The following is a 25,866-nucleotide window of genomic DNA, read 5'->3' on the forward strand; positions in this document are numbered from 1 at the left end:
TTAAGGCAACTTCTCGCAATGACATGGGCCAAATTCTGGATGGGGTAATAAATGAGGAGGCATCTCCACATGCTGCCCCTGAAGCTTGTTTCTTTGCCCCTCTCTGCTCCTCCCCTCTCCCAGGGACAGGATGCTGCTCTGGGACTCTGTGTGTGGCCAACATAGAGACATCATCAAAGACAGCAGACTTCCGGAGTCCCTCAGAGACATCCAAATAACAAACAAAAGACACAACTTCAAGCTCTCTTTGAGGAATAATGACTTAAAATAATGCCTAAGAGCAGCACCATTCATTTTCGGCAAGGTAAGGATAGTTCCCCCAAGAAGAGTTTAAAAAAGGCTGACTGAAGGCGGACTCTGTGTATGGATGCTACTGCAGGGTCTCACAAGCAGAATATTATCCTACACGAGCAGTTACCATATAGAGGTATGTGAGGGTACAGCTCCTCACATACCCACAGAAACACAATTTCAATATTCAAGCTCTTTCATCTTCACTGCTGTTCCCATGGGCCAAAGGTCTATTTCTACTTTTCAAGTAAACCCATGAATGGCCATGTTTCACAGGAGTTGACTGCTCTCTCAGTTCTTTGAAAATACCTTGAGCTGGGGGGTGACTGGGTGACTCAGTTGGTTGAGCAACTTCTTCAGCTCAGGTCATGATCCTAGAGTCCCAGGATCGAGTCCCTCATTGGGCTCCCTGCTCCATGGGGAGCCTGCTTCTCCCTCTGACCCTCCCCCCACCATGCTCTCTCTCTCCCTCTCTCATTCTCTCTCTCAAATAAATAAACAAAATCTTTTTTAAAAAAAGAAAAAGAAAATACCTTGAGAAACCTGTTGTTAAAGTATGATTGTTTGGACACTGATTCTCAGGGCAAGTTTTGGGGCCACCTTCTTGCAGTTACTTTATGGGACCTTCAGGACATAGCTGTCAGAATTACATCTATTTGATCAGCACCAAGGTGAAGAATGTACAGTTCAACAGCGTGGTAAAGAACCTGAGAGACCACATTTCAGAAGATACTTTTGTTCATCAATAATTAATGGGCCATTCTGCAAGTTCCATGAAAATAGAGCAAGAGTCTGAGATATCTTACCCCAACCCCTCTAAATATGACAGGGCTTTAACTCTTATGTGAATAATTAGATCATCTAAAGCAAGGCCATATAACCTGTTCTGTTTATCCCAGGCTTCATGTCATTCTGAGGGACTCCAATAGTTCATGGTCAAGACCGTCCCCACAGAATCTGCCTCTAGGTACACGTAGCTACTGAGCGCTTGAAATGTGACTAGTCCAGGGGCACCTGGTGGCTCAGCTGGTTAAGCTTCTAATGATCTTAGCTCAGGTCTTGATTTCAGGGTCATGAGTTCAAGCCCCACACTGGGCTCCACACTGGGTGTAGAGCCTACTTTAAAAAAAAAAAAAAAAAGTGACTAGTCCAAACTGAGATGTGCCATAGAGCAAACTACATGCTGAGATCTGAAGGCTTAGTTCAAAAATAAAAATGTAAAATACTTCATTAATAATTTTTATACTGATTACATGTTGAAATATTTTGGGGATATTGGATTAAATAAAATATATTAAAATTAATTTTATCATTTCTGTTTACTTTTTCTAAATGTGGCTACTAGAATGTTTAAAGTATCTCTATAATTCTCATTATATTTCTATTGGACAGCACTGCTCTAGACCCATGAATCACAGGAGGAAAATGGATATAACCCTTTGCAGAATAGGCATAGATTTACCTGTAGACTTTATAAAGTGAGTATCTCTCATGTTCTGCTGATCTTGTCATTAACAACGTTTGGCATTCTTATCATAAAACTGCCCTTCAATCTCACACAGAGATGTAGTCTCATTAATATAGGCTTCTTCTTGAGCCAAATTATATATTAAATGTAGTTCTGTCAAGAAGTGCCTTGGAAAAACTTCATCCTGAAAGTTCCCCACTAATCCAAGACTTAACAGTCTCCTAATTTGCTGTCAATGATAAAATTTTACTTTGAAAACCACAATGTCTCCATTGGAATACTGACTTTGTTGGAAAACACAAAATATGTGTCTCTAGCTATCCCACAAGTTCACCCATTGTCCAAACTCACTAAGGCAGGTGAGAGAACAGTGTGCGAAATTATGACAAGAAAGTATGAGGCCCACAGACTGTTGGGAACAGAGTTCATTTATTTATTCATTAAGTAGCATTTATGACATGCTCACTCCCCAAAAAGCATACTTCTCTTTGTGATTTTCTTTTCCTGGGCTTTATGATAGAAGGGATATATCATTCTCAGAAAGGAAGTAATTTGACAGAAAACTTTTCAAATGTTCACCATCTGCCTCCTGCCTCCCATTATTACCTGGGTTGTTGTTGATGTTATGGCTGTTCGTTTACTCAGGCGAGGGTATGACCACATTCTTAACAGACAATTTTTTTTTTTTAGTTGGCCAGTTGGTTGGTTTGCAAGAATTAAACTCTACTGTCTCAGGTTTTTCAACAGCTTTTCCAACTACCTCTCAACATCAACATTAAGGTTTAAAAAAAGATGAAGGAATAAGTAAAATGCTAACTAATTTTTTCTTTTTATTGTGGTATTGTTCCTTCCTCCTCTTGAGTGTCCACCCCAGTAGCTCCTTTAATGGAAATGGACTTCGCATTTTGCCATATCATTTTCTCCATGCTCATATACATGGAGCCTGAAACATCTAATTTGGAAGTCCGCTTTAAGAAAAGAATACAAAATTAGGTATAGGACCTTAAAAGATGCCCACACAAGTCGGCGGGGGGTCCTCTAAAATTTCAGCTTTATTAGCGTCACAGGAAATCAGCTCTGCTCATATAATACAGATATACATACATGGGTGAAATGGGATCTCATTACTGTTAATTAAAGGAGGGGATTATATTATGAGCACTTATCTGTATCTTTTCTCCTAAACAACGTATTATTGAAATCATTCCAAGACAAGTGGTATAGCTCAAATTCACTTTTTCACATCAGCACATAACATTTCATGGTGTGTATGTACTATAAATCATTCAACCTTCCCTTATGAGTGCACAGTCTCTGTTTCTAGCTGAGGGTGGGGGTGGGACTTGAGGGGGGGATTCTTTTGCCACTACTAAAAATGCCATGACAACCATGCTTTTATGGTTAAAAAAAAATTCAAGATTTTTAATAAATTGTACTACATTTATTAATTTGAGGAGAAACAGCAGTTTTATGATATTAAACCTTTCTATCGAAGTATTCAGTATATATTTTTCCACTTAGTCATGTCTTATCCACAAGGAGTTTGTAATCCAGTAAGAAAAATAAAACCAAGATACAGGAAACATGGAAAGTACAAATTGTAACACATGAAACTGAAGGGAGAAAATACTCAAGAGAGTAATGCTCTGTGTAGATGTGACCCACACAAAACAGAGGAGGGGAAACGCTAGAGGGGATGGGCATGTGGCAGAAAGGAAGCTCAGCCGGGACACGGGGACACTCGGGAAGCAGTGAACACGCAGCTCTGTGGGAATGGCATGCAGACAGCGCATGGTAAGCAAACAGGAGACAAGGCTCTCGGTGGGCTGGAGCCCATCCATGCTAAGAATGCCAGCACAGAGGAGTTCATCCCCATTTCTGCAGAGCAATGCAGTCTGGGGCCAAGAATGATGAGAGTTCTGTTCTAAGATCACTCAGTCACGTAGGTGAAAGACAGACCAACAGGAGAAGGACCCGTGCTCATTAGAGAGTGCTTCTCATAGTCCACAAGAGAGGGCACGACACCTGAGCCAGAGGGAAGGAAGGGAGAACAGAGAGCACAGGGAAGATGAAACACACACCCGGAATTCAAATACTGGTTAGATTAGAGAGGGAAAGAGAAGCATTCCTGTTCTTGAGCCTGGGTGAACTGCAGGGTAGGTGGTACCATTAATACAGACAAATGAAGCAGAAGACCACAGTGGAGTGAAAGATGGTCAGTTTCTTTTCAGACTGGTTAAGTTTAACTTGTAAGCAGGATATCCAAACAGAGATCCTGAACTAGAGTGCAAAGGGAAAGGGCTGCCCTCTCTTGCTAAGTGTAGTAATACATTTCACAAGTCGTCTGGAGAACCCCAACAGGTGAGTTCACTTCCATAGAATGTTGGGCCTACTCGCATTCTACAGGCTTCTCATCTTCCAGAAAAGCTGTTTCTTCAACATCTCCTATACAGCAACCTAGGTGGGACAGGCCTTGCCTAAACTCTGCATCGCTGAACAGGCAAGACATTATTTAAAACCTCCATGATGCAATGGGCAAAAAAAATTCAGCCAATTCGTAGAACTAGGTAAATTCAGCCATATTTAAAAATTAAATTTATGCAGTCAAAAATATTACAATATAATAAAAATATTACAAGTAAAGTTTTGTTTTAAACAGAATCTGAATTTTTAAAATAACAGTAACTCAGTTTCACTATCAAACTATATTTTGAAATTATTTTTCCTTATAAATTAAATGTGCAAAGTAATTGTTAATGGAAGTTTAGTGAAAGAACATTATAGATAATGACATTTTCCCAAACTAAAATTCTGGTATTCCTGGTTCAGAGGCAATAACCAAAGCTGAAAGGACAAAACTGACAGCTATAGAAAACTCCAGAATGCTTTTACTTTAGAAGCCACTCAATTTGCAATACCTGAGTGTTGGGGCCGGGGAGGGAACGGGTTGGGGGAGTGGAGCACAGGGGATTTTAATTAAATGAAATTATATCTTGTAAAAAATTAAAATGTACAAACCTCATAATGTTCATATTCATCCACATCAAATGTCTCAAAGTCAAAAAATCCATGTTGTAATCCCTAGAAGCAGAATTTGAATTAGTTTTTCCACACCAAATTGGTAAGTCCTCAAGCCATTCCTAGAATTCCTGCTCACAAATGATTCTCACTAATCTGAAGTTTGAAAAGCTTGAAACCTTTCATTTAAAATGCATATCTAGAAATCACCTTCTAACATTGATAAGTGCATTGAGACTTCCTCACAAGTGGGACTTAACATTTAGAAAAGCATGAAAATTTGTCCTGCAAAATATATCTGGAGTCCTTATTTACATTTGTTTTGTATGTAGTAAGTTAATTGTGTATATAAAATGGAACATACTAGCAAATGTAGAGTTAAAACCTATTGGGAACCAGGCAATTAATTCATATCAAACTATGATAGGATATATAACAGTAATTAACTTTTCAGATAGGAGAAGAAAAATCAATTATTCCTGGGAGGTTCTGTTTTCCTTTGATCATTAATGAGATACTTAGCAAAAAAGGGCATTTTTACTTCATAGGCGCTTCTTTGTTCCTAAAACTTCTCGAGAGCATTTGTTTTATGGTCATAGTTACTGACAGAGTAAAAGTGTACTTGTCTGCTCTTACAATTTAGAGGAAGAGCTGGTACTTTTTAATAACACAAAGAACACATTCATTACTCTTTTTTATAACTAATGACTTAGAATTTTTAAAAACTATCTAGCTTGCTCAGATATAATATTTTGAAGAGAACAGTCTTTAATTTTATAAGTCATGAAGCTGTACAGATTGTAATAGAATACAAAACCACTGTTACTTTTAAAAGTTACATATTCAAACCCTTAAAAATTGAAGAAACTATGAAGCCAAGCTCCAGGACATCTATCTTCAAAAATACGTTTGAGACCATCATTGTCTAAAATGTAGAACACAGGGTGCCTGGGTGGCTCAGAGGGTTAAGCCCCTGCCTTCAGCTCAGGTCATGATCTCAGGGTCTTGGGTTTGAGCCCCGCATCAGGCTGTCTGCTCAGCAGGGAGCCTGCTTCCCCCTCTCTCTCTGCCTGCCTCTCTGCCTACTTGTGATCTCTGTCTGTCAAATAAATAAATAAAATCTTAAAAAAAAAAATGCAGAACACAAATCACCTGCAACAGAACACCTCAGTAATTTAGATTTAAAATACAGAGTCCTAAACCCCATATCCCAGAACTATTAAATGTGATTCTCTGGGGGTAGGATCAATATGTTAATATGCCTTCTAGGTGATTCTTATAAATGATAAATCCTGACACTGCTGAGTTAGTCAACCCCTACTATTATAAGCAAAGCAAGTTATTTAAATTATCTCACCTTTAAATATAGCAACTTAGTAGATCCATCTGTACCATTCCCGGGAAAGAAGTGAGAAAAATAGAGCCAGGACTATAACCTTCCTTTCTTATTTCTTCATTTGAAGGGTGTGTTTGCCTATGTTTCTGTGTGTAGTTCACACCCAGGTAGAACCATGCTTATGATGATGCCAATGCAACAAAATCAGAAAGATATGCTTCCAAACAAGGCAAAAGTGCAGCCATACTCTGTCTACACTCTTAGGAGTATGGTCCTCACTGCCACGCAACTGCCCACAACACGGGGCTTTATGTAAGTGTGGAGGGGGCTAATGTGTCTCAGTTGCTTAAGGACATGTTGAACATCTGTCAGATCTTCTAAAATCTCATCTACGTTTGGGTAAAAGAAGCCCCAGCTCTTGATGAAACAAGAAATTTACAGAAGACCTTATCCATGAACAAAGTCACACCTTTCCTCTCTAACAGGAAGGATGTCATAAATTTCTATATCCAGTTACCAAGTTACCATAACAGGCGGGGATATTCCAATGTGAACTCTTTCTGAACTTCATACATTTATAAAAAGAAACAGCCTGTACCAGGTGGCAGAATAGGCAAAATAATAAAAACAACAATAACAATAAATAAATTAAATTTTCCCTCCTCGGGCATACTTTTTTAATGCTATAGTTGTAGATTATATATTGAATTATCTCTTCACACATGTTCTTAACTTGTGCTACTAGAAGTCTAGGATGGAGACACTACTTACGGGGTGAGCTACAGTATGCTGATAGTCTTTAAGTGGAAAAGAAAAATACTTGAAACTATCTTAAACTTTCACAGAGTTTATTCATTTTTAAATGAAATACCAAAGTCAAAACCAAACATACATAAAACTAGCATACTGATCATACCAATTTTCTCAACTTAAAATGTAACAAAATCAGTCTTACATCAGAAAAGAAACTAGAACAAGAATCATTCTCCTGGTGTATCCATAGTCCATAATGACACTTGCCCACGGGCTATGCAACATGTACATTCCTGAGTGATACATCATGGCTATATGTTCAAGATGGAATGATGTACTTTGAAACTTCATTAGGATTTCACACTATAGGGGCACCTGGGTGACTCAGTGGGTTAAGTGTCTGCCTTCAGCTTAGGTCATGATCCCAGGGTCCTAGGATCGAGCTCTGCATGGGCTCCCTGCTCAATAGGGAGTCTGCTTCTCCCTCTGACCCTCTCCCTGCTCATGCGCTCTCTCTCTCTCAAATAAATAAATAAAATCTTTAAAAATATTTTAAAAAAGAACTTCACACTATAGCATGCATGACTTCTCAGTAAATCAATGCTTCTAGAACATGCTCTAAAAGTTCTCAAAAATATTTTAGATTCACTTCTCCATTATACATATGAATAACTAATCTATGCCTCCAAACTGTAAAGTGCATCAAATCACCCAGAGTGTCAAACACAGACTGTGCGGCCCCACTCCCATAATTTATGGTTCCATCAGTCTCGGAGGACGGCTGAGAATTTGAGTCTCTAGCTAGCCCCACACTTTGACAAACCATTGATTTATAAGATGCCCTGATAGGATGTTAGAAAGCTCCAAATTGATAAAGAAATTTGAGTTAGAATTAGCCCTGCTAATAGCTCCCTGTAGCCCTAAGAGTGGCTTACCCTCCCTGGGGTTGTTTCCTCATCTATAATAATGAGATAATAATATCTGGCCTACTTACTACTGTAACAATATCCAGGTAGGAAACCAACATGGAAATGTTCTCCTCCACACTAACAGAGGTGTGCAGTGGCTTCCTATCTCTCCCACACCAAGCGCTGGCTTGATAAGGAAGCTGACCCAGTGACAAAGCAATGTCACAGGCACAGAGACAGACACAAGTCATACAATTGCCCAGGAAGAGGAGTAATTTAAATAAGGAAGGGAAACCCCCTCTACTTCAATCAGGAGTTACAGAGTTACCCCACACACCCCTCTATTTGCCCAATGGTCTATATTTTACACATCAATCATTCCATCAAGAAGTGGAAAGCCTTCTGCTAACTGCCTGTCTTTTCTCCAGTGACAAGCAAGGATACTGACATTATTCCTTTTTCATATTTTGAAACATCTGCACCAACGATAGCAAGGAAAATTATTATTACCTTTCTGATTCCTTGCAAACAGTCGAGGATGGTGAGATTGTAAGTGCAATTTCCAAAGGAAGCATCCCTATAAACACACACAAAAAAGAAACGACACTAAAAATGTACATTCAGAATAGTCAAATAATAACATAACAAAGTCAACTGAAGACTGCTTGTTTGGCTTCACAGCTTTAATTAATTTAATTAATGGTAAATTAATGTAACACATCAGATCCTACTAGTTAACTACCCTCACAGCTTAACTGAAGCATTTCTGAAATTGCTTTAATCCAATAGGCAGAATTAAGAAAACCAGATCGAAGAGCCTGAGCTCTGAAGTCAGGTTGCCTTTGTTCAAATTCCAACTCTGCCACATACTGCCTGGGACCGTGAGCAAGTTAATTTTACCTCTGTGAGTTTCCCATCTCTGAAATGATGTTACTGATAGTATCCACCATTCACAGGATTGTTGTCAGAATGCATTTACTAAATATAAAGTCCTCCGTATAAGAGCCTAGCAAACAGGAAGCCCCTAATAAATGTTATGACTCTCCTTGATATTATTAACAGTGAACTGGACTGTTTCACTAAGGAAAAGATTCACAGTCACTAAAGGTATTCATACAGAGGAACAACCACCTATCAGGAATATAGTAAATACGAGCATAAAAATGTAAGGAGGACAACGTAGGCAGGTCAACAGATGCTAGCTGTTATTTTCATGGATTAAATGCCACCCCTCCATCAACTCCCCACCTCCCCCCAACAAAAAACTATGGAAAATGCAGTCATGCTTCCAAATAATCTCCCCTCAGTATCCATGGGAGCTTCTAATGCACCATGAAGTATTGTATCAAAAGGATTAGGAATCTATTGCACCGAAAATTGAGTACTTCATACTTTATTTAAGTTTTTAGAGCAACTTAGCAGACTTGCTTTACGCAACATAAAACTGAAGTATCAAGTGCAGGTCAGTTAAGCAAGAACTGGCACTGGAGCTTTAACACTAGCGGTGTTCCAAGGTGTCCAAGGCAAGAAACTTGACCTCAAGGCTCTGTCTCTCTGCCCAGCCCCCGCTGCTGACCCAGAGGAACAGAGCTATCAGGGAGGGACCTGCCAATGACAAAGTCAAATGTACCACACAAAGTCAGTCCAAGGGCAGCAGTGGGGAAGGTGCCAGGTGATGATGTCCATGGGGAGAAAATGACCCTGAAGGGCTTTAACATAATTAACATAAAATATAACATAAATAATTAACATAAAACTGAGTTTTATATCACAACCATCCTAGGGAACTTGACCTTACTACTGCTTCAACATCACTGGGTTTCAGCATGCTGACAACCTCATATAAAAACAGTAAGTTAGCAAAGCGACTTAACAGAAATGCTTAAGTCCTGAAAGTTCAGTTAACCTAAAGAAATAGGAAGGGTTATTCTTGATAAGTAAATCTGATTTCGAGATTTTTTTTAATGCCATCTGAACTCATGGGTCAGTGAAAATCAAAACAGCCCCTTTTCCAAATACCTCGTAAAGACATAAACCACATATTAAGAAGCAAATTTTAATGGACAAAAACAGAGAAAGGTATAGCTGGGCATCCAAGATAAAATGGTTTATATTAATAATCACATATTCCTTTGTAGGCACTTGTCTCTTTGGGACAGGGTTCAGAATCGTTTGTGTGTCATGAACCCCTCAGCAATCTGATAAAGCCTGTGAACCCCTTTTCTCAGAATAGTGTTTTTAAAGGCATAAAATAAAATATAAATGAATACCAAAAAACTAATCCAGTCAAATTTATCAAAATATAAAAAACTTACAATACCATATTTACTTATTTACTTAATAATTTACTTATTTTATTAATATATAATAAGATCTAGTAGATCTACTAGTGACTCTAATTTTAAAGAATGAATGAACATAAATAAGATATGTGAAATATATAAGATGTAGGCAAAAACTGTAATGGGATATAAGAGTATCTGTAATTTCTATTGTGATTGTCATTCATATTGCTAATACTACTATAGCTTATTTCTAACATTTATAATTGAATGTAATCTTATCAGTTATAAGATTAGTGAAAACAAAGACACTTTTCTGGCCATACAAATTCAGCAACTCTCTGAACTTTCTCCACACACCTTAGATTAGAAATGACTGCTTTATGGGATGCCTGGGTGGCTCAGTGGGTTAAACCTTCAGCTCAGGTCATAATCTCAGGGTCCTGGGATCGAGCCCCGTATCTGGCTCTCTGCTCTGTGGGGAGCCTGCTTCCCCACCCCCCCCATCTCTCTCTGCCTGCCTTTTTGCCTACTTATGATCTCTGTCTGTCAAATAAATGAACAAAATCTTTAATAAATAAAAAAGTAAATAAATAAATAAGAAGAAGAAAAATGCTTTAGTAAAGAAAAGGAAAAAAAAAACACTTCTTTTTATTTAAAAGAGTAAAACAGTTTTAGGAATTGGAGGTACTCCTTATTCTCTGAAATATATTTTCCTATGCCTAGAGTCACCTAAATAAATTCACATGTATAAATCATCAGAAAAGGGCCAGACCCAGTCTTTCTGACTGTCTGCAAAGTTTAGTGAGACAATCATGACATCTCCTATCCTATCCCAGCCACAGTTTTTCCCAGGGCCTGAAAAGAGAGCTCTGGTGACCTGATGATCAAATCTGTAGAACAGAGGAGGGCCAGTTAAACATACCATGGCACAGAATAAGGACACAAAGCAGTCACAGCTGGCTGGAAAGGCAGGGAGAAGTTTACAGCTTGACATGTAATAAGTGCTGCAATAAAATGAGGTCACATTCTCAGAAAAGGGGAAAGGAGATGAAACACCAAAGGAGATTATACCCATTACTCAAGGTAATTAATCCTCATGAAGGGCGCAAGAAGACAGTAGGTTCCCAAAACCTGCCCCCATACCAAGCAAGAGAAAAGGCTAATTAGTAGAACCCACCTCCTACTTAGTCAAAGGAGAGTAACCATAAAAGTGAAGGGATACAAAAACAGGTTACATGTTCTCTGGTGGAAAGAAAAAAAAAGAAAGAGAGAGAGAGAAAGAGAAGGTAGGGTGAGTCTGAGTGGCTCAGTAGTTAAGCGTCTGCCTTCAGCTCAGGTCATGCTCCCAGGGTCCTGGGATCAGGCCCCCGCATCAGACTCCCTGCTCAGTGGGGACCCTGCTTCTCCCTCTCCCTCTGCCTGCTGCTCCCCCTGCTTGTGCTCTGTGTCAAATAAATAAATAAAATCTTTAAAAAGAAGAGAGAGAGAGAGAAGGTAGAGGTGGCAGATTGGAAATATCTATCAAAACCACACTAAAAAGAGAATTTTGAAAGGCTTTTTAAAAAATGGAATCCAACACATTCACAAGAGAGGGGAAAGTAGCAATAAAATCTCAAAACCTGGAAATCAGAGAGATGAGTGGTGATAAATTACAAAACCAAGAAAACTGAATATTAAGGTACCAGTGAAAAAGTCAGAGAATCAACCCAACAAATACTAGAAACTTCCCCAAAGGCTCAGGTATTGGCAGCACTGGGTCCTTTGGGGAGTGGGAATGAAGGAAATGATGGAAATAAGATTAAAGTCCATTTCAGAAGAAGAGAAGTTTTATTCTATAAAAGAAACATTATCTCCCATCTGATAAATGACTTCTTCCCTGCTAATTTCTCTCAACCCCCCAATATAGTCAAAACCATCTGAAAATAGAATGGTTGGCCCTGGAAGACAGCAGGATTCCTGCCCCCATGCAATGTTCAAGTATGAATCGGAAGACTGCTGCAGGATTATTTTTCGCCTACTTTGTTGTATGAAATGGAGATCCAGGTTAGGAAAACACCATTAACCAAAGAAGTCCCTTCAACTCTGAAACTGTGTCGTTATTGGACACAACTGATGATCACTTTCTTCTCCAGATCTCTCCCCTGGGTCCTTCCCAACAGAATTTAAACACTTTCACGTCTCTACCATCTGCAAAAGAAGAAAAACCATCCCAGACTTTCTGGACTTGGTATCTCCCCGCAACCACCACCCTCCCTTTGGCCTCCCCTTTAAAACAAGACGTCTCTGAAGGATGACTTCTCTCCTGGCCTCCATTTTCCCTCCTCTCGAATCTTAAGAACCTCTGTTCTGTATCCTCTCTCATCCATGCCATGAACATTTTGCACTAAAGTCACCAATTATCTCCACATGGCGAAGCCGCAGGGGGCAGGGGGCTTTGTTTTTAATTGAGATAAAATTTATAATTCAGCCTTTTTAAATTGCACAATTCGGTGATTTCTTTTAGTCTATTCACCATGCTGTGGCTTCGATATATTCACAATTCATATCACCACTAATTCTAAAACAGTTGTGTTCCCCGAAAAAGAAACTCTGTGTCCATTTACAGTAACTGCTCCCTCTCCCTCCCCATCCCCTGCAGTCAGTAATCTACATTCTATCTCTCTAGATCTGCTTCTTCCAAGCCCAGGGGACATTTCCTAAGCATTACTTGACTGAACTTGTCGGCAACAAGTATCTCGCCCCTTTGAATACTCTCTTCACTGACTTTCTGGATTTTTTTTTTCTACCTCTCCAGACATGGCTCCTACCCAGTCTCCTTGGCAAAGACATCCTTCACCTCCCATCCTTAAAAGTTAGAGCTTCTCAAGGTTCAATCCCAGACTCAAGTTCTTGTCGCTCCATGCCCTCTCCCTAGCCCAGGATTAGATGGAGTGCATCAGCATCACCTGAGCGGTTCCCAAAACACAGAATACTGGGCCCCACCCAAGGTCCTGATCCAATAGGTCCAGGGCAGGACTGGAGAATCTGCATTCCTAACAGGTTTCCAGGGGCTATTGATGCTGCTGGTGGGAAGGAGCACATTTGGAGAACTGTCCAACACAATCTCATCCATCCATATAAATTGCCATCAGTCTGCCAATGAACCTCAAATTGCTCTCTCTAGCACAAACTCCTTAAAACTGCAAAAACAGGATAGCCAACCACATACGTGACCCTCCCATTTGGGTGTCTTAAGGCACCTCACTGTGTGAGAAGACTCTCTTGCAGCTGCCCGACCTCAAAGCAACAACAATAACCGGTTCTCCAGCACGGTCTGTCTCCTAAAAGATTCGGCTTCCACAATTGCTCAAGTTAGAGCCCAGATGTCACTCCAGCTCTCATTCCCCTTATCCTGTCTGCCATCATGCTTTGTTGCTTCTCCCTCTTAACTGCCTCTTGCCTGCACTGACTTCTCCTCAATTTCCCCACCACCTCTCAGGTGAACTCCTACAACAGCCTTCCCACACCCATTCTTTGCCTTCCTGATCAGGCTTCTCACAGCAGCCAGAGGATATTTTTTTAAAGGTAAATCTGACCCACTCACTTTTCACTGACTTCATTGCTTTCACGGGAAAGTTCAAATCGTCAACAAATACAAGGCCTGGTGGGTATCTGACCCTGCCTGCCTAGGCCTCCTCATATCATGCTCCCACACAATTTGCCCATCACAAGGCCTTGCTTAACCCCTCAGATAGAGCCCTCTGCGCTCACCACAGGACTTTTGCTCCTGCTGGTCACATGTCCTCCAGCTTGCTTTTGACTAGGTTAGCCTTCAGAGCCCAGCTCACACAGAGATCAAAGTCTCTGAGGACAAATCTCAATGCCACGCTGGCTGGAGCAGGTCCCCACCTTTTTTAAATGGACTTAACTATAGTTGATATTATATTGTGGCATGCTTATTTGACTCTGCCGCTTTCTCTGTAACAGTCTCAAAGAAGGCAGGATCTATACATTTTTTCACTCGACCCTCTCTCCCTAGTACCGGACATACTGCCTGGCACAAAATAGATACCGACTAGGCACTTCAGTTAAGTAAAGGAGCTTATCAAGTGGTATTAAACACACCTTTATTCTAACCCAGACACTTTAGAGAGACTATACAGAGCTTTTAGAACTTAAATCAAGATACTGATGTGGATAGAAAGTTTTAAAGTCCCACATTTTTTATTGCAATTATAATTCCCAACTTTAACTCCTGGTTTGCTTTTTTACTCATCCATGTATTTATTCACTCACTCATCCATACTTACTGAGCCAAATATTTACGGAGTTGAATAAGAGGGCACGTCTAATTGTTACCTCCCCCATAAAGGACTACTGAAGTCCACAAACTTCAAGTGCAGGAGGAAGTATGGGCTCACCACACTGCCTGGAAAAACCACAGCTCTTCCCTGTATCTGTCAGGATAGTCTGGCCAAGCATTGCATTAACTCTCTTAAGCAGGTAAACACAAGGCTGCTCTTCAATCAGAGATAAGTTAATACCCCAAACACCTGGGGTTTCTAATCATTCTTCTCTGCTGAAGAATAAATCATACATCTCTAGCCCCAATATGGAAGACTAATGTTACCGCCAACAGCTGTCTAGACACATCCAGATACAAATTTAACCCAGCCTCATGCTTGACCATCTAAACTCCATCTATCCCAACAACTCTCTTTTTAAATGTGACATCCAGCATAATAGTCAACTGAACCACAAAGCGACTATGAAATTATTATAAAAACCCAGTAACTCTTGACATTGGGAGTGGCGGGCAGTCAATACATACTTGTTGAATGAAAAACTAAACGAATGAGTAAGAAGCAGTTGGGACTTTTTTTATTTCTACATTTTTGCATCTATTCTGAAGAGAAGCTATAGAAGAAAAATTAAATTTAAGAAAACAAGAACTACCATGCACAATTAGATACAAAGAGAAAGGGCTTAATCCACTCTTGTCATAGAACTGTCTCTTATGGGCTCCTGTAAGTGATTATTGAATATTCAGGAATTTTGAGAACCCACATCAGCACTGATGGGTGTATTTACACCATAGAAATCAAGAAACACCTTCTACTTACAGAGCCAGTTTACCGACATACCACTGCTTGTACCTAAGCAGCCAGACATCACTCAGAAAGAAGCAACCTTGTAAATGTTAACAATGAAGAGATGAAACCGGAGATGAAAGAATATAGTCACACAAAGCAATGAGAAGCATTTCTGGTAATGAGGTTGTTTGAAATGAAGAAAGAATGAAGAACAGAGGTACAGGATTTAAAATACAGAGACTAATCCAAAGAGTAAAAAGAGCTGACAGTAGGGGCACCTGGTTGGCTCAGTGGGTTAAGCCTCTGCCTTTGGCTCAGGTCATGATGTCAGGGTCCTGGGACTGAGTCCCGCATCAGGCTCTCTGCTCAGCGGGGAGCCTGTATCCTCATCTCTCTCTCTCTGCCTGCCTCTCTGCCTACTTGTGATCTCTCTCTCTGTCAAATAAATAAATAAAATCATAAAAAAAAAAAAAGACCCGACAGTAAATGGATGAAGAAATATTGGGGACGGCTATGATCTACATATGTTTTGATTCCAAAATTCTCTCCCAGTTCTCTGGATAACAAATGGTTAGGAGGTATGCAAATATCTGCAGAGCAGTGGGTTGGAAAGGATCTCAAAGGTCATGAAAGCATCCTTCTAAGCACTGATCTGAATCCCATCTACACAACTGCCAGAAGATCATGAGCTTCTTAAGAACCAAGAATGTGTCCTTTATGTTCTGCATGCCCAGAGTCCAGAACAGTGTTGGAGACATTAAGATGCTGTAGATGTTTGACGAATGAATAAACAATCATTACCAGGAGATCATTAAACTTATATTCGAACAACTCTAGTGGTTGGGAGCTACTGACCTTTCAAAGCAAAAATCATACAAAATGATATGTAGTCATAAACTATGTACAGTAGCAATAACACAATAAAACTGAGAGTTTGGGAAGGGGGGTTGGGGGGATGGGTGAGCCTGGTGGTGGCTATTAAGGAGGGCACGTATTACATGGAGCACTGGATGTGGTGCATAAACAATGAATCTTAAAACACTGAAAAAATAAAATAAAATCAATTTTTAAAAAAGAACATTTTAAAGTGAAAAAAAAACCCACAGTCAAGAGCTTAATGTCCAATGGAAATATGATGCCATCCACAAAAGAGAGCCAAATATGTCATTTTAATTTCTTTCAAAACCATATTTAAAAAAGTAAAAAGAAACAAGTAAAATTAATGAGTAATATATTTTCTTATTCCAGTATATCTGAAAAATTACCATTTCAGCAAATAATCAACATAATTATAAAGAAGATATTTTACTTTTTTTTTTTTTTACTAAATCTTCAAAACATTTGGACTAAACAAATTTCAAATGCTCAAAAGCACACGTAGCTAGCAGCTACTGTACTGGGTAGTTCGGCTCTAGACTAGACTGAATGGATACTTGGTAAGTAGACAATGCCCCAAAATATGACACATAATTATCCAAATCATACTTGACTTCCAATCACTGAACAAATCCATGACACATGTGAACCAGGTCCAGGGAAAAAAAGAGCTGATTGCTTATTATCATCTAAGCCTACAAGATAAAAAGGTATTTGCTGAGCATTCATGGGAAGAACAAAGCCATCTACTACTCAAAGAGCAAAATCAAATTGCTTCATAGGGCAGTGCCAAAAGGTGAGCATGACCAGTACTTAACAAAAACCAGAACACAGAATCTCCCACTTTTCAGATTGAAAATAAGGCTACACACTAATCACTCTGTTCACCCAAAGAAACAGATATGTAAAAATTCATCTCTAAATCATGACTCAAAAGGTCACATAAAGTGAGCAGAATAGACTCTGTCCAGAACTAGCAATAATAGGCACACACACAAAAAAAAAACCCAAAAACGGACCATGCACTGTGCTCTGAGCCTTTTATCAAGATGTGAGTGACACCATGTAACCACACTAATTTTGCTTTACAGATAAATATAGTAGTAAATTGGGGGTGCCTGGATGGCTCAATCAGTTGAGGAGCTGTCTCTTGATTTTGGCTTAGGTCATGATTTCAGGGTTCTGGGATAGAGCCCTGCATCAGGCTCCATACTAAGCAAGGATCTGCCTGAGGATTCTCTCTTCCTCTCCCTCTGCCCCTTCCCTTGCTCATGCGTGCATGCACACATGCTCTCTCTCTCAAATGAATAAATAAATAAATCTTTTTAAAAGTTAATAAATAATAGCAAATTGCCTTTAGATTAGGTACTGAAAAGACACTGAACAAGACATTCAACAAAATAATTACATTCATTAACATAAATGTAATTCACTACTGTAATTGTAAGGTAAACTAATGTGAATACATTAAATTAATGTACTTTTCTAAACCACCCTTATCAACTAAGACTGGCTATCAGAAATGTACTATATAAAGAGTACAAAAGCTTGGCACTGACTCTTCCATAGAAACTTGGTAACACGGATCTGGGACCATCAAAATAGGAATAACAAAGAACATCATCAGAACCAACTTTCACAACTCAAACCACTGAAGCATCTGCTGTGTTCCAAAAAAATAGAATAGGTATAACTCACTTCCTTACGTGTATTTAGTGAGTCACAGAGACCCTGACAGTTGTTTCTGTTCTCAGATCCTGTCTAATGGCATTTATTTACTACTTTAAGAAGAAAAATCTAATAAAGAGTCTGCTTTTCATAGTGGTCCAAGTTACTCAACACATCCCAGCTGTTGAGAACAGCTTGACCAGTTTGGAATGGATAAGCCATCGACTCCCATCTATTTTCAGAACTCAGGAAACTAGCATATATAGCCTCACTATCAAAACTAATGTGGATCTTTCTCATCACACTAAGCATTAAAAGCAAAGGTTTATTAAAGATCCAAGGGGGCAGAAATAACCCCAAAGATCGAACTGCGAAGCAGAAGGGTAGCCATCATAAGGATACACTGGAAAGCATAAAATAAATCTTGTTTCTACATTGTTGATACTCCAAAGAAAAACATGGTAAGGAAAACTGTTCCTTTGAAATACAAAGTTAATTGCTAAATAAACTTTAACAAAAATCACAATATCATATTTAAGCTAACAAATATCTAGTTCAACATTTTCTGTGAAGACATACATTTTATAATTAGATCTAACATCTACCAGCACATGTTTATTTTGCTTTAGAAGAAAGAAGGCAGGCAGCCTAATGCCAAGTTCTAAGTGGTTGACCCTTCTGAGCCTTTGTTAAGAGACCTACAAGTTCTGGCATGCCCAGATGGTCCAGAGTAATTGCTTCAGAGATTTCCCACTAAGACTCAGCCACATTAAGACACAGCTCAGCAACAGGGATATCACCAGGGGTCATCCCCAAAACACAACAAACCTCTCCCTTAATACAAACAGTATTGATTCATTTCAATGTCAAATGTCTTTAAAGGACTGCCAGTGGGAGTTTTGTGGTTCCTCCGGTAAGGAAGGTTTTCTGGCCTCACACCTGCTCTTCTAAGAGAAAAGCTGCAGGTTCCTGTTCATAGTAGATAAAATGCCATTATTTGATAAGCCGTCTATTTCCAAGATTCTCGGGAAACAGTACAAAAACAGCTCCATTAAATGGTAGCGTATTATTCTAATCCCAAGCGATCTATTTTGTTCCACACAGGTGTGGATCCGGAAATGTGTCCTAGAGTGTTTCAGAACACTGGTGCTGCCAGATATTAACAGAAATTGGGGTGGGGTAGTGGAAAGGGATTCAGAATGAAGTACTCTGGAAAAGTCTGAGTTAAACGAAGTTAAACAGGTTCCTTTATTACTCAGAACCATTCAAAATCTTTAAAATGAGAATGTGTTTTCTAAATCCCCAAGAGTTCTACACTTTTTCTTTGAGTCTTTTTATTTTTATTTTTATTTTGCCATGATAGATCGTATAGAGCAGTAGTTCCAACCTTACCAGCATACTGGAATTTTGTGGAAGTTTTTGAAAATCCCAGTACCCAAACCCAATACCTTAGACCAATTATGTCAACATTCCTGGGAGTAGAACCCAGCCTCTCAGACTTTTAGACACCAAATATGAGAACCAACATAACTTTGGGAAATACTACCTCTAAGTTCTAGCCTCCTCTCTAACCTAAAATAAAACAGCCACACAAAAATGCATTCCTGGACCTATTCGGGAGGAGACCTGCAAAAAACTAACACCAAAAAAGAAAAACTAAATAGACAGCTGGAGACAGAACATTCAATGTCCAACCAGCTTGATTCCAGTGGGTGTCAACACAGCACCCTACCTTAACCTCACCTCTATACCTACTCATTGTTTCTCAAATCCTGCTTTCTGTATTTGTCATCAAAACTGGGAGCCTGGATGCTATTTATTATCTGTACAGTTAAATTCTCCATTTTATATTATATGTCATAAAAAAGTTGATTTCAGGACATCTATGAGCCATCATCAAATACCAAAAAAACTTACCATGTTGCCCCATTTGACCCATAAACAAAGAAGTAAGTTCTATAAAATGAATTTAAAAGCACAAAAGAAATCAAAAGAAGAGTTGTGCAATTTTCCGTGTTTTACGATGCTGAGCATCTTCACCTACACTGTTTTATGAACATCAGAGAAGGTGGATTTGAAAACCACGGCCATTGACTGCCAAGAAGACAATCTGAGAATTCCACTAAGAGTTGGTAGTCTCATGAGGCCTTAGACAAGCACAATTAAGATGAGTTCATGGAACAACTGGTCAATAGTATAGACTATAAATTTGGTAAAATGGTGAAAGGAAAAGTACCTAAAAAGATTCACACTAGGCTTGCCAATTCAAACTCTGCTGACTCTGACCCCAGAACTGAACAGTCTCTTGTTCCCTTGAGGCCAACTGCCAAGCCAACACTAAAGATGGATGGACTCAAGGAACTGAAGTAGGTGAAAAATACCCTTTTCCTCTAGCTTTCAGGTAAAGTCACTCTTTCTTTTTTTATAAAGATTTTATCTATTTATTTGAGAGTGAGAGAGAGCATGAGCAGAGGGAGAGGCAGATGGACAGGGAGAGGCAGATTTCCCGCTGAGCAGGGAGCCTGATGCAGGGCTTCCATCGCAGGACCCTGAGATCATGACCTGAGCCAAAGGCAGACACTTAGCCAACTGAGCCGCCCAGGTGCCCCTAGCCAAAGTCACTCTTGACAAACACTCTGGGCATCCTCAACACAAGCGAAGGTACGTTATTAGACACAACTACTTTGCAATTAAATGGAACTTAATTCCATTAGCTTAATGAAACTAAGATTGACTTGCAAAGAGCAACATCACAACAAACACTCCTTGAGTGTCACACCAAGTCAAAAATTCAACTGTCTCTAAAGTCTGCTATAATTAATGCAGTCAAGAACAAGCAGTAAAGGGGCACCTGGGTGGCTCAGTGGGTTAAGCCTCTGCCTTCGGCTCAGGTCATGATCTCGGGGTCCTGGGATCGAGCCCCACATCGGGCTCTCTGCCCTGCAGGGAGCCTGCTTCCTCCTCTCTCTCTCTGCCTGCCTCTCTGCCTACTCATGATCTCTGTCTATCAAGTGAATAAATTAAAAAAAAAAAAAAAAGAACAAGCAGTAAATTGAGGAATTGGTGAAGGTTGTCAAAAGGTACAAACTTTCAGTCATAAAATAAATACTGAAGATGTCATCTACAACATGATGACTACAGTTAACATGGCTGTCTGGTAGATTTGAAAGTTGCAAAGAGAATAGATCCTAAAAGTGAGTGTTAACTAAATTAATCACATAATCATTTCACAATATATGTATATCAAGTCATTATGCTGTGCACGTTAAGCTTATAATATGCTGATGTCAATTACATCTCAATGTAAAAATTTTACTTATTTATTTATATAGAGAAAGAGAGAGTGAGAGAGAGAAAAGACGAGAAGGGGGAGGATCAGAGGGAGAAGCAAACTCCCCACTGAGCAGGGAGCCTGATGTGGGACTCAAATCCATGACTCTGGGATCATGACCTGAGCAGAAGGCAGATGCTTAACTGACTGAACCACCCGGTACCCCAAGATATCTGCTTTATTTTTTTTTTAAGATTTTATTTATTTATTTGACAGAGTGAGAGAGAGCACAAGCAGGCAGAGTAGCAGAGGAAGAGGGAGAAGTAGGCTCCCCACTGAGAAGGGAGACTGATGTGGGCCTCAATCCCAGGACCCTGGGATCATGACTTGAGCCAAAGGCAGTTGCTTAACCGACTGAGCCACCCAGGCACCCCAAGATATTTGTTCTAATCATGTATGTGGCAAATGTGAAGGAGCCTGCACAAAATGCAATGCACAAAATATAATAGGGAATTACAAGTGAAAGACCTGTCAACCCTCTCTAGAAAAATGAGGAAAGGCTTTACAGAAGAGACTATTTAGATAAATTTTTGTTAAATGAATAAATCTCAAAGAACAACGTTATTCAAACTCATATTCAAACTCATTCAAACTTAAAACCCTTTTACTAGAAAGACACTAAGAATCTAGAGAACAAATGGAAACAGGCATTTCGTTCTAAGAAGGCATATAAAGACGCGAACCACACTTTGAGAAGCCCTCAAACTGGTCTTCATTTTTTTTAAATTTTCCTTTTTTTTTTTTTTAAGATTTTTTATTTACTTGACAGAGAGAGAGGGAACACAAGCAGGGGGAGTGGGAGAGGGAGAAGAAGACTCCCTGTGGAGCAGGGAGCCCAATGCGGGGCTCAATCCCAAGACCCTGGGATCATGGCCTGAGCTGAAGGAAGACACTTAACGACTGAGCCACCCAGGCACCCCTTAAAAATTTTTCAACAATAAAATGATTAGACTTAAATGAAGTCCCTTTAAGGCTTCTTATTTTTTAAGTAAAAGTGTTACTGCAACAGCATATTAAAAAGAAATCTAGACGATGAAGATAGAAGTATAACAACAAATGGTGTAAAAAACTTCATGGATCACAGAATCCAGGTTACAAATAAAGGCCAAGGCAGTGATGGCTGACCAAAACTGTAAGATGATTCTTGTTAACATTAGATTAGCCTTAGTTATTCTAGACCGGAGACTAAAATCAACTCACATCTTACCTTAGCATTAGGAAAAAAGCTTCTTTAGTCAAATTCCAGAAAACCAGTACTATTCCTTCAACTACATTTTTTACTAAATTATAAATACACCACTTTGTGGTATTTCCTGCTTCAAATGTATGGTTTATGAAGAGTCAGGTTTAGAAACATAGGTTAATGTAAATACAACTCTTGATTTCTTAGGTTATCAGAAAGATAAAACTTAGAGTTACATTCAAGTTACAGTCAAACTTTTAGCAGGAAACAGGTGCCTAAACCAGGAACAAATGCCTCATCTTTTCATTAAGCATTCTTTTTTCGTATAATGAGTACCTTTATGCAAACAGATTACTAAAATCCCTTTACGTCTAACCACACACTATAGTTTTCTCCATAGTAGTGTCTCAGTTTCTTTCTTCTAAAATACATTTCAGACCACGTGAATTGAAAAGCTACAACTGAAATGATAGGAAACCACCTAAATGTCTACCTGTCAGACTGGTTACATGCATTCTTGTATATTACACAGAAATAATACAGAATGGAGAAGGAAGCTCTCCGTGTATTGATATGAAAGATATCCAAGACGAGTTAAGTGAAAAAAAAATCAAGGTATAGAACAGTGTATGCAGTGGGCTACATTTTGCGTTAAAAATGAAAAATAAGAATACATATGTTAGCCATAAAAAAGAATGACATCTTGCCATTTGTAACTACATGGATGGATATGGAGGGTATCATGCTAAGTGAAGTAAGTCAGTCAGAGAAAGACAAATATCACATGTTTTCACTGATATGTAAATTTTAAGAAACAAAACAAAGAAAGAAAGTGAGAGACAAAAAAGTAGACTTAACTATAGAGAACAAACTAATGGTCACCAGAGGGGAGGGGAGGCGGGGGGATGGGTGAAATAGATGAAAAGAATTAAGAGTACACTTATGGTGATGAGCACTGAGTAATGTATAGTAATGTTCTATATATTACTATCCTATATATTATTATTCTATATATATCATTCTGTATATTACATATATAATATATATTCTATATATTATATAGCTAAATTACTATATTGTATGTCTGAAATGAATATAACATTGTACACTAATTATACTGGAATTTTTAAAAATGTACATATATCTTTATTTGCTTATATGTGCATAAAGAAACTCTGGAAGGATATGGAAGAAACAAATACCAGAAGTTATCCAGAAAAAATTAGAGAGTAAGATCAAGGGTGGGAGAGAGACTTTTCACTGTAAATTTTTTAAATTTCTGAGTCATGTTAATATATTTATATTTTCAAATTTTTAAATAAAAATAATTTGGAAGAATAAGCTACAATGATAATAATTATTGCTTAATTCTATGTTAGTAATAATAATTTTCTTCCTACCTTTCCTTCCATTCTGATCTTAATTAGTCAAAAATTCTAGTTCTCTGGAAACAAATTAATTACCTAACACATATAAGCTAAACATATAATTATGCTTAAAAGAAGAATTTATTCCTTCCTCCTCTTCCAATATCTTCACCTAAATTGACAATTAAGGATAGCAAGGGTCATCTAGCCATGAAACAGAAATACATCTCCCTTGACTTCTGAATGGAAAATATCACCAGCATAAAAATTAATATACATTTTCCACTTAAAATTTTAAATAGTTACATTGTCCAGTGGGCCTACTGACTGGCATTACAATTTTCCAAATATTACAGCATTATAATTTCCAGGTGTGCGTTATTTTTCAAACTAACAACCAAAAAATTGCAAACATATTTCCGATTTAGCAAACAAACTCAATAGGCCCTCACTGTCCCGGAGAAAAGTGCCTCAGTGATTCCCGGGCAGACATGGCCCCTAACTCACCACAGACACTGTGCTCCTCCCACAGAGAACTTCTGAGGTCAACTCAGAAACCTCACAACTCCAGGGTTTTCCATAGTGCATACCTGTGCCTAATCTGTCCCCCTCCATTCTCAACACCCTTATCTATCTTTAAAAGCTCAGCTGAGGGGCACCTAGATGGCTCAGTCAGCTGAGTGTCTGCCTTTGGCTCAGGTCATGATCCCGGGTCCTGGGATAGAGCCCTGAGTTGGGCTCCCAACTCGGGGCTCAGCTGGAGGCCTGCTTCTCCCTCTCCCTCTGCCCCTCACCCCACTCTTTCTTTCTCTCTCTCAAATAAATAAAATCTTTAAAAAAAAAAGGTACCCGGAGACCTTTCTTGCCTTCATTTCACCACGTGAGGACACAAGTCTGCCCCCATGAAGAGGGACCTCTCCAGAACATGACCACCCTGATCCCCTTCTCCAGAACTAAGAAATACATTTCTGTTGTTTATAAGCCACCGGTCTATGCTACTTTGTTACAGAAGTCCAAACTGACTAAAATAATTACCCTTTTCTAAAAATTAGAATTGTAAAAAAAAATAATAATTAGTAAATAAATAAATAAATAAAAATTAGAATTGTATTTTACAAAAGGCTTTCAAATTATAGAAGCCATTAGAAGTGGAAGGAAAAAACAAGCTTTGTCTCCATGTTAAAATGCTCCTATACGTATCTGCCACTTTTTATCTGCCCTTCAATAGCTAATTAGTTCACCCTAGAACTGGAAGATTATTTTCCACTCACTACTTTTCTCTGACTTCACTGAGACTATCAAACATTGATCAAGCAAATTAAGCACATTAGGCAGTATCTCCCCCATTCGTCCTCCCAACCTTGACACCACCCTACACCTAATTAACACTCCCTCCTATGGCCTGAGAAACAGAAATGTGAACCCCTTGGATCTGAAGGGATTTAGCCTTGGTTTATTCATTCAAATATTTGCTAAAATCACTTCCAAGTGTCAGGCACCAGGACCTGCCCTCTGTGAATTCACAGGAGAGTAAGGAAGACTGACAAAGAGGTCTCTCAATCTTCGCTCTTCCTTTCTTTCATTATTGTCAGCAATTATGAGATTAGCAGCAATGAGAAATACATATGTTGGTTAAGTATCTGCCTTTGGCTCAGATCATGGTCTCAGGGACCTGGGATCAAGCGCCACGTCAGGCTCCCTGCTCAGCAGGGAGTCTGCTGCTCGCGCGCTCTCTCTCTCTCTCTCTGCTTGTGCTTATCTTGCTCACACTCTCTCTCAAATAAACAAAATCTTAAAAAAAAAAAAGAATTACAAATGCTTGTAGATTTGGATACAAAAATAAGCAATATTACAAAATATATATATAATATATCATTTCACTTATATCTATCAATATTCACAATTCTAACAGAAACGACCATTGTGGGAGTTTAGCTGTATGTTCCCTTTCATTTTTTAAGCAAGTTCAAGTTTACCTGAAATTTTTAAATGACCGTTTTCAGCTGATACTTAGATAGTATTTTCTAACACTGTAATAAGAAACAGCCTTCCTCAAGATATAAGCTAGATTCATGGACTAAACAGGTCATTTCTGGTCCCCCATTGAACATATGCCCCTGGGAAGATACTTTGAGGGTCTTATTCTCTATCTCCAGACCCCACATTCAGTCAGGGCTCACTCATGCTCTGAAGTGAAAGAATAAGTGGATGAATCAATGATGTAGAGTACTGAAATCTAACAAATCAAGTCTTCACATGGTTATTAGCTCATAAATTAGGCACTCCGTGCTGAAAGGTCAAGATGCAGAA

General features: G+C 38.9%; 1 protein-coding gene across 5 annotated transcripts in view; it reads right to left on the reverse strand.

The window, feature by feature from the left end:
- CDC14A (cell division cycle 14A) overlaps positions 1-25,866 on the reverse strand; it is a gene marked incomplete at its 3' end in the record, with an annotated part of 171,167 nt that overhangs the window by 81,092 nt on the left and 64,209 nt on the right. For all 5 annotated transcript variants that reach the window (XM_080801548.1, XM_080801546.1, XM_080801547.1 and 2 more), the window contains 2 exons: positions 8,285-8,351; positions 4,778-4,840 (listed from right to left, as the gene is read on the reverse strand). In XM_080801548.1, the coding sequence (XP_080657674.1) occupies positions 4,778-4,840; positions 8,285-8,351 (130 nt within the window). The remainder of the gene's footprint in view (positions 1-4,777; positions 4,841-8,284; positions 8,352-25,866) is intronic.

This window comes from Martes martes (assembly GCF_963455335.1).
Source record: "Martes martes genome assembly, chromosome: 4".
NCBI classification, from domain to species: Eukaryota; Metazoa; Chordata; class Mammalia; order Carnivora; family Mustelidae; genus Martes; species Martes martes.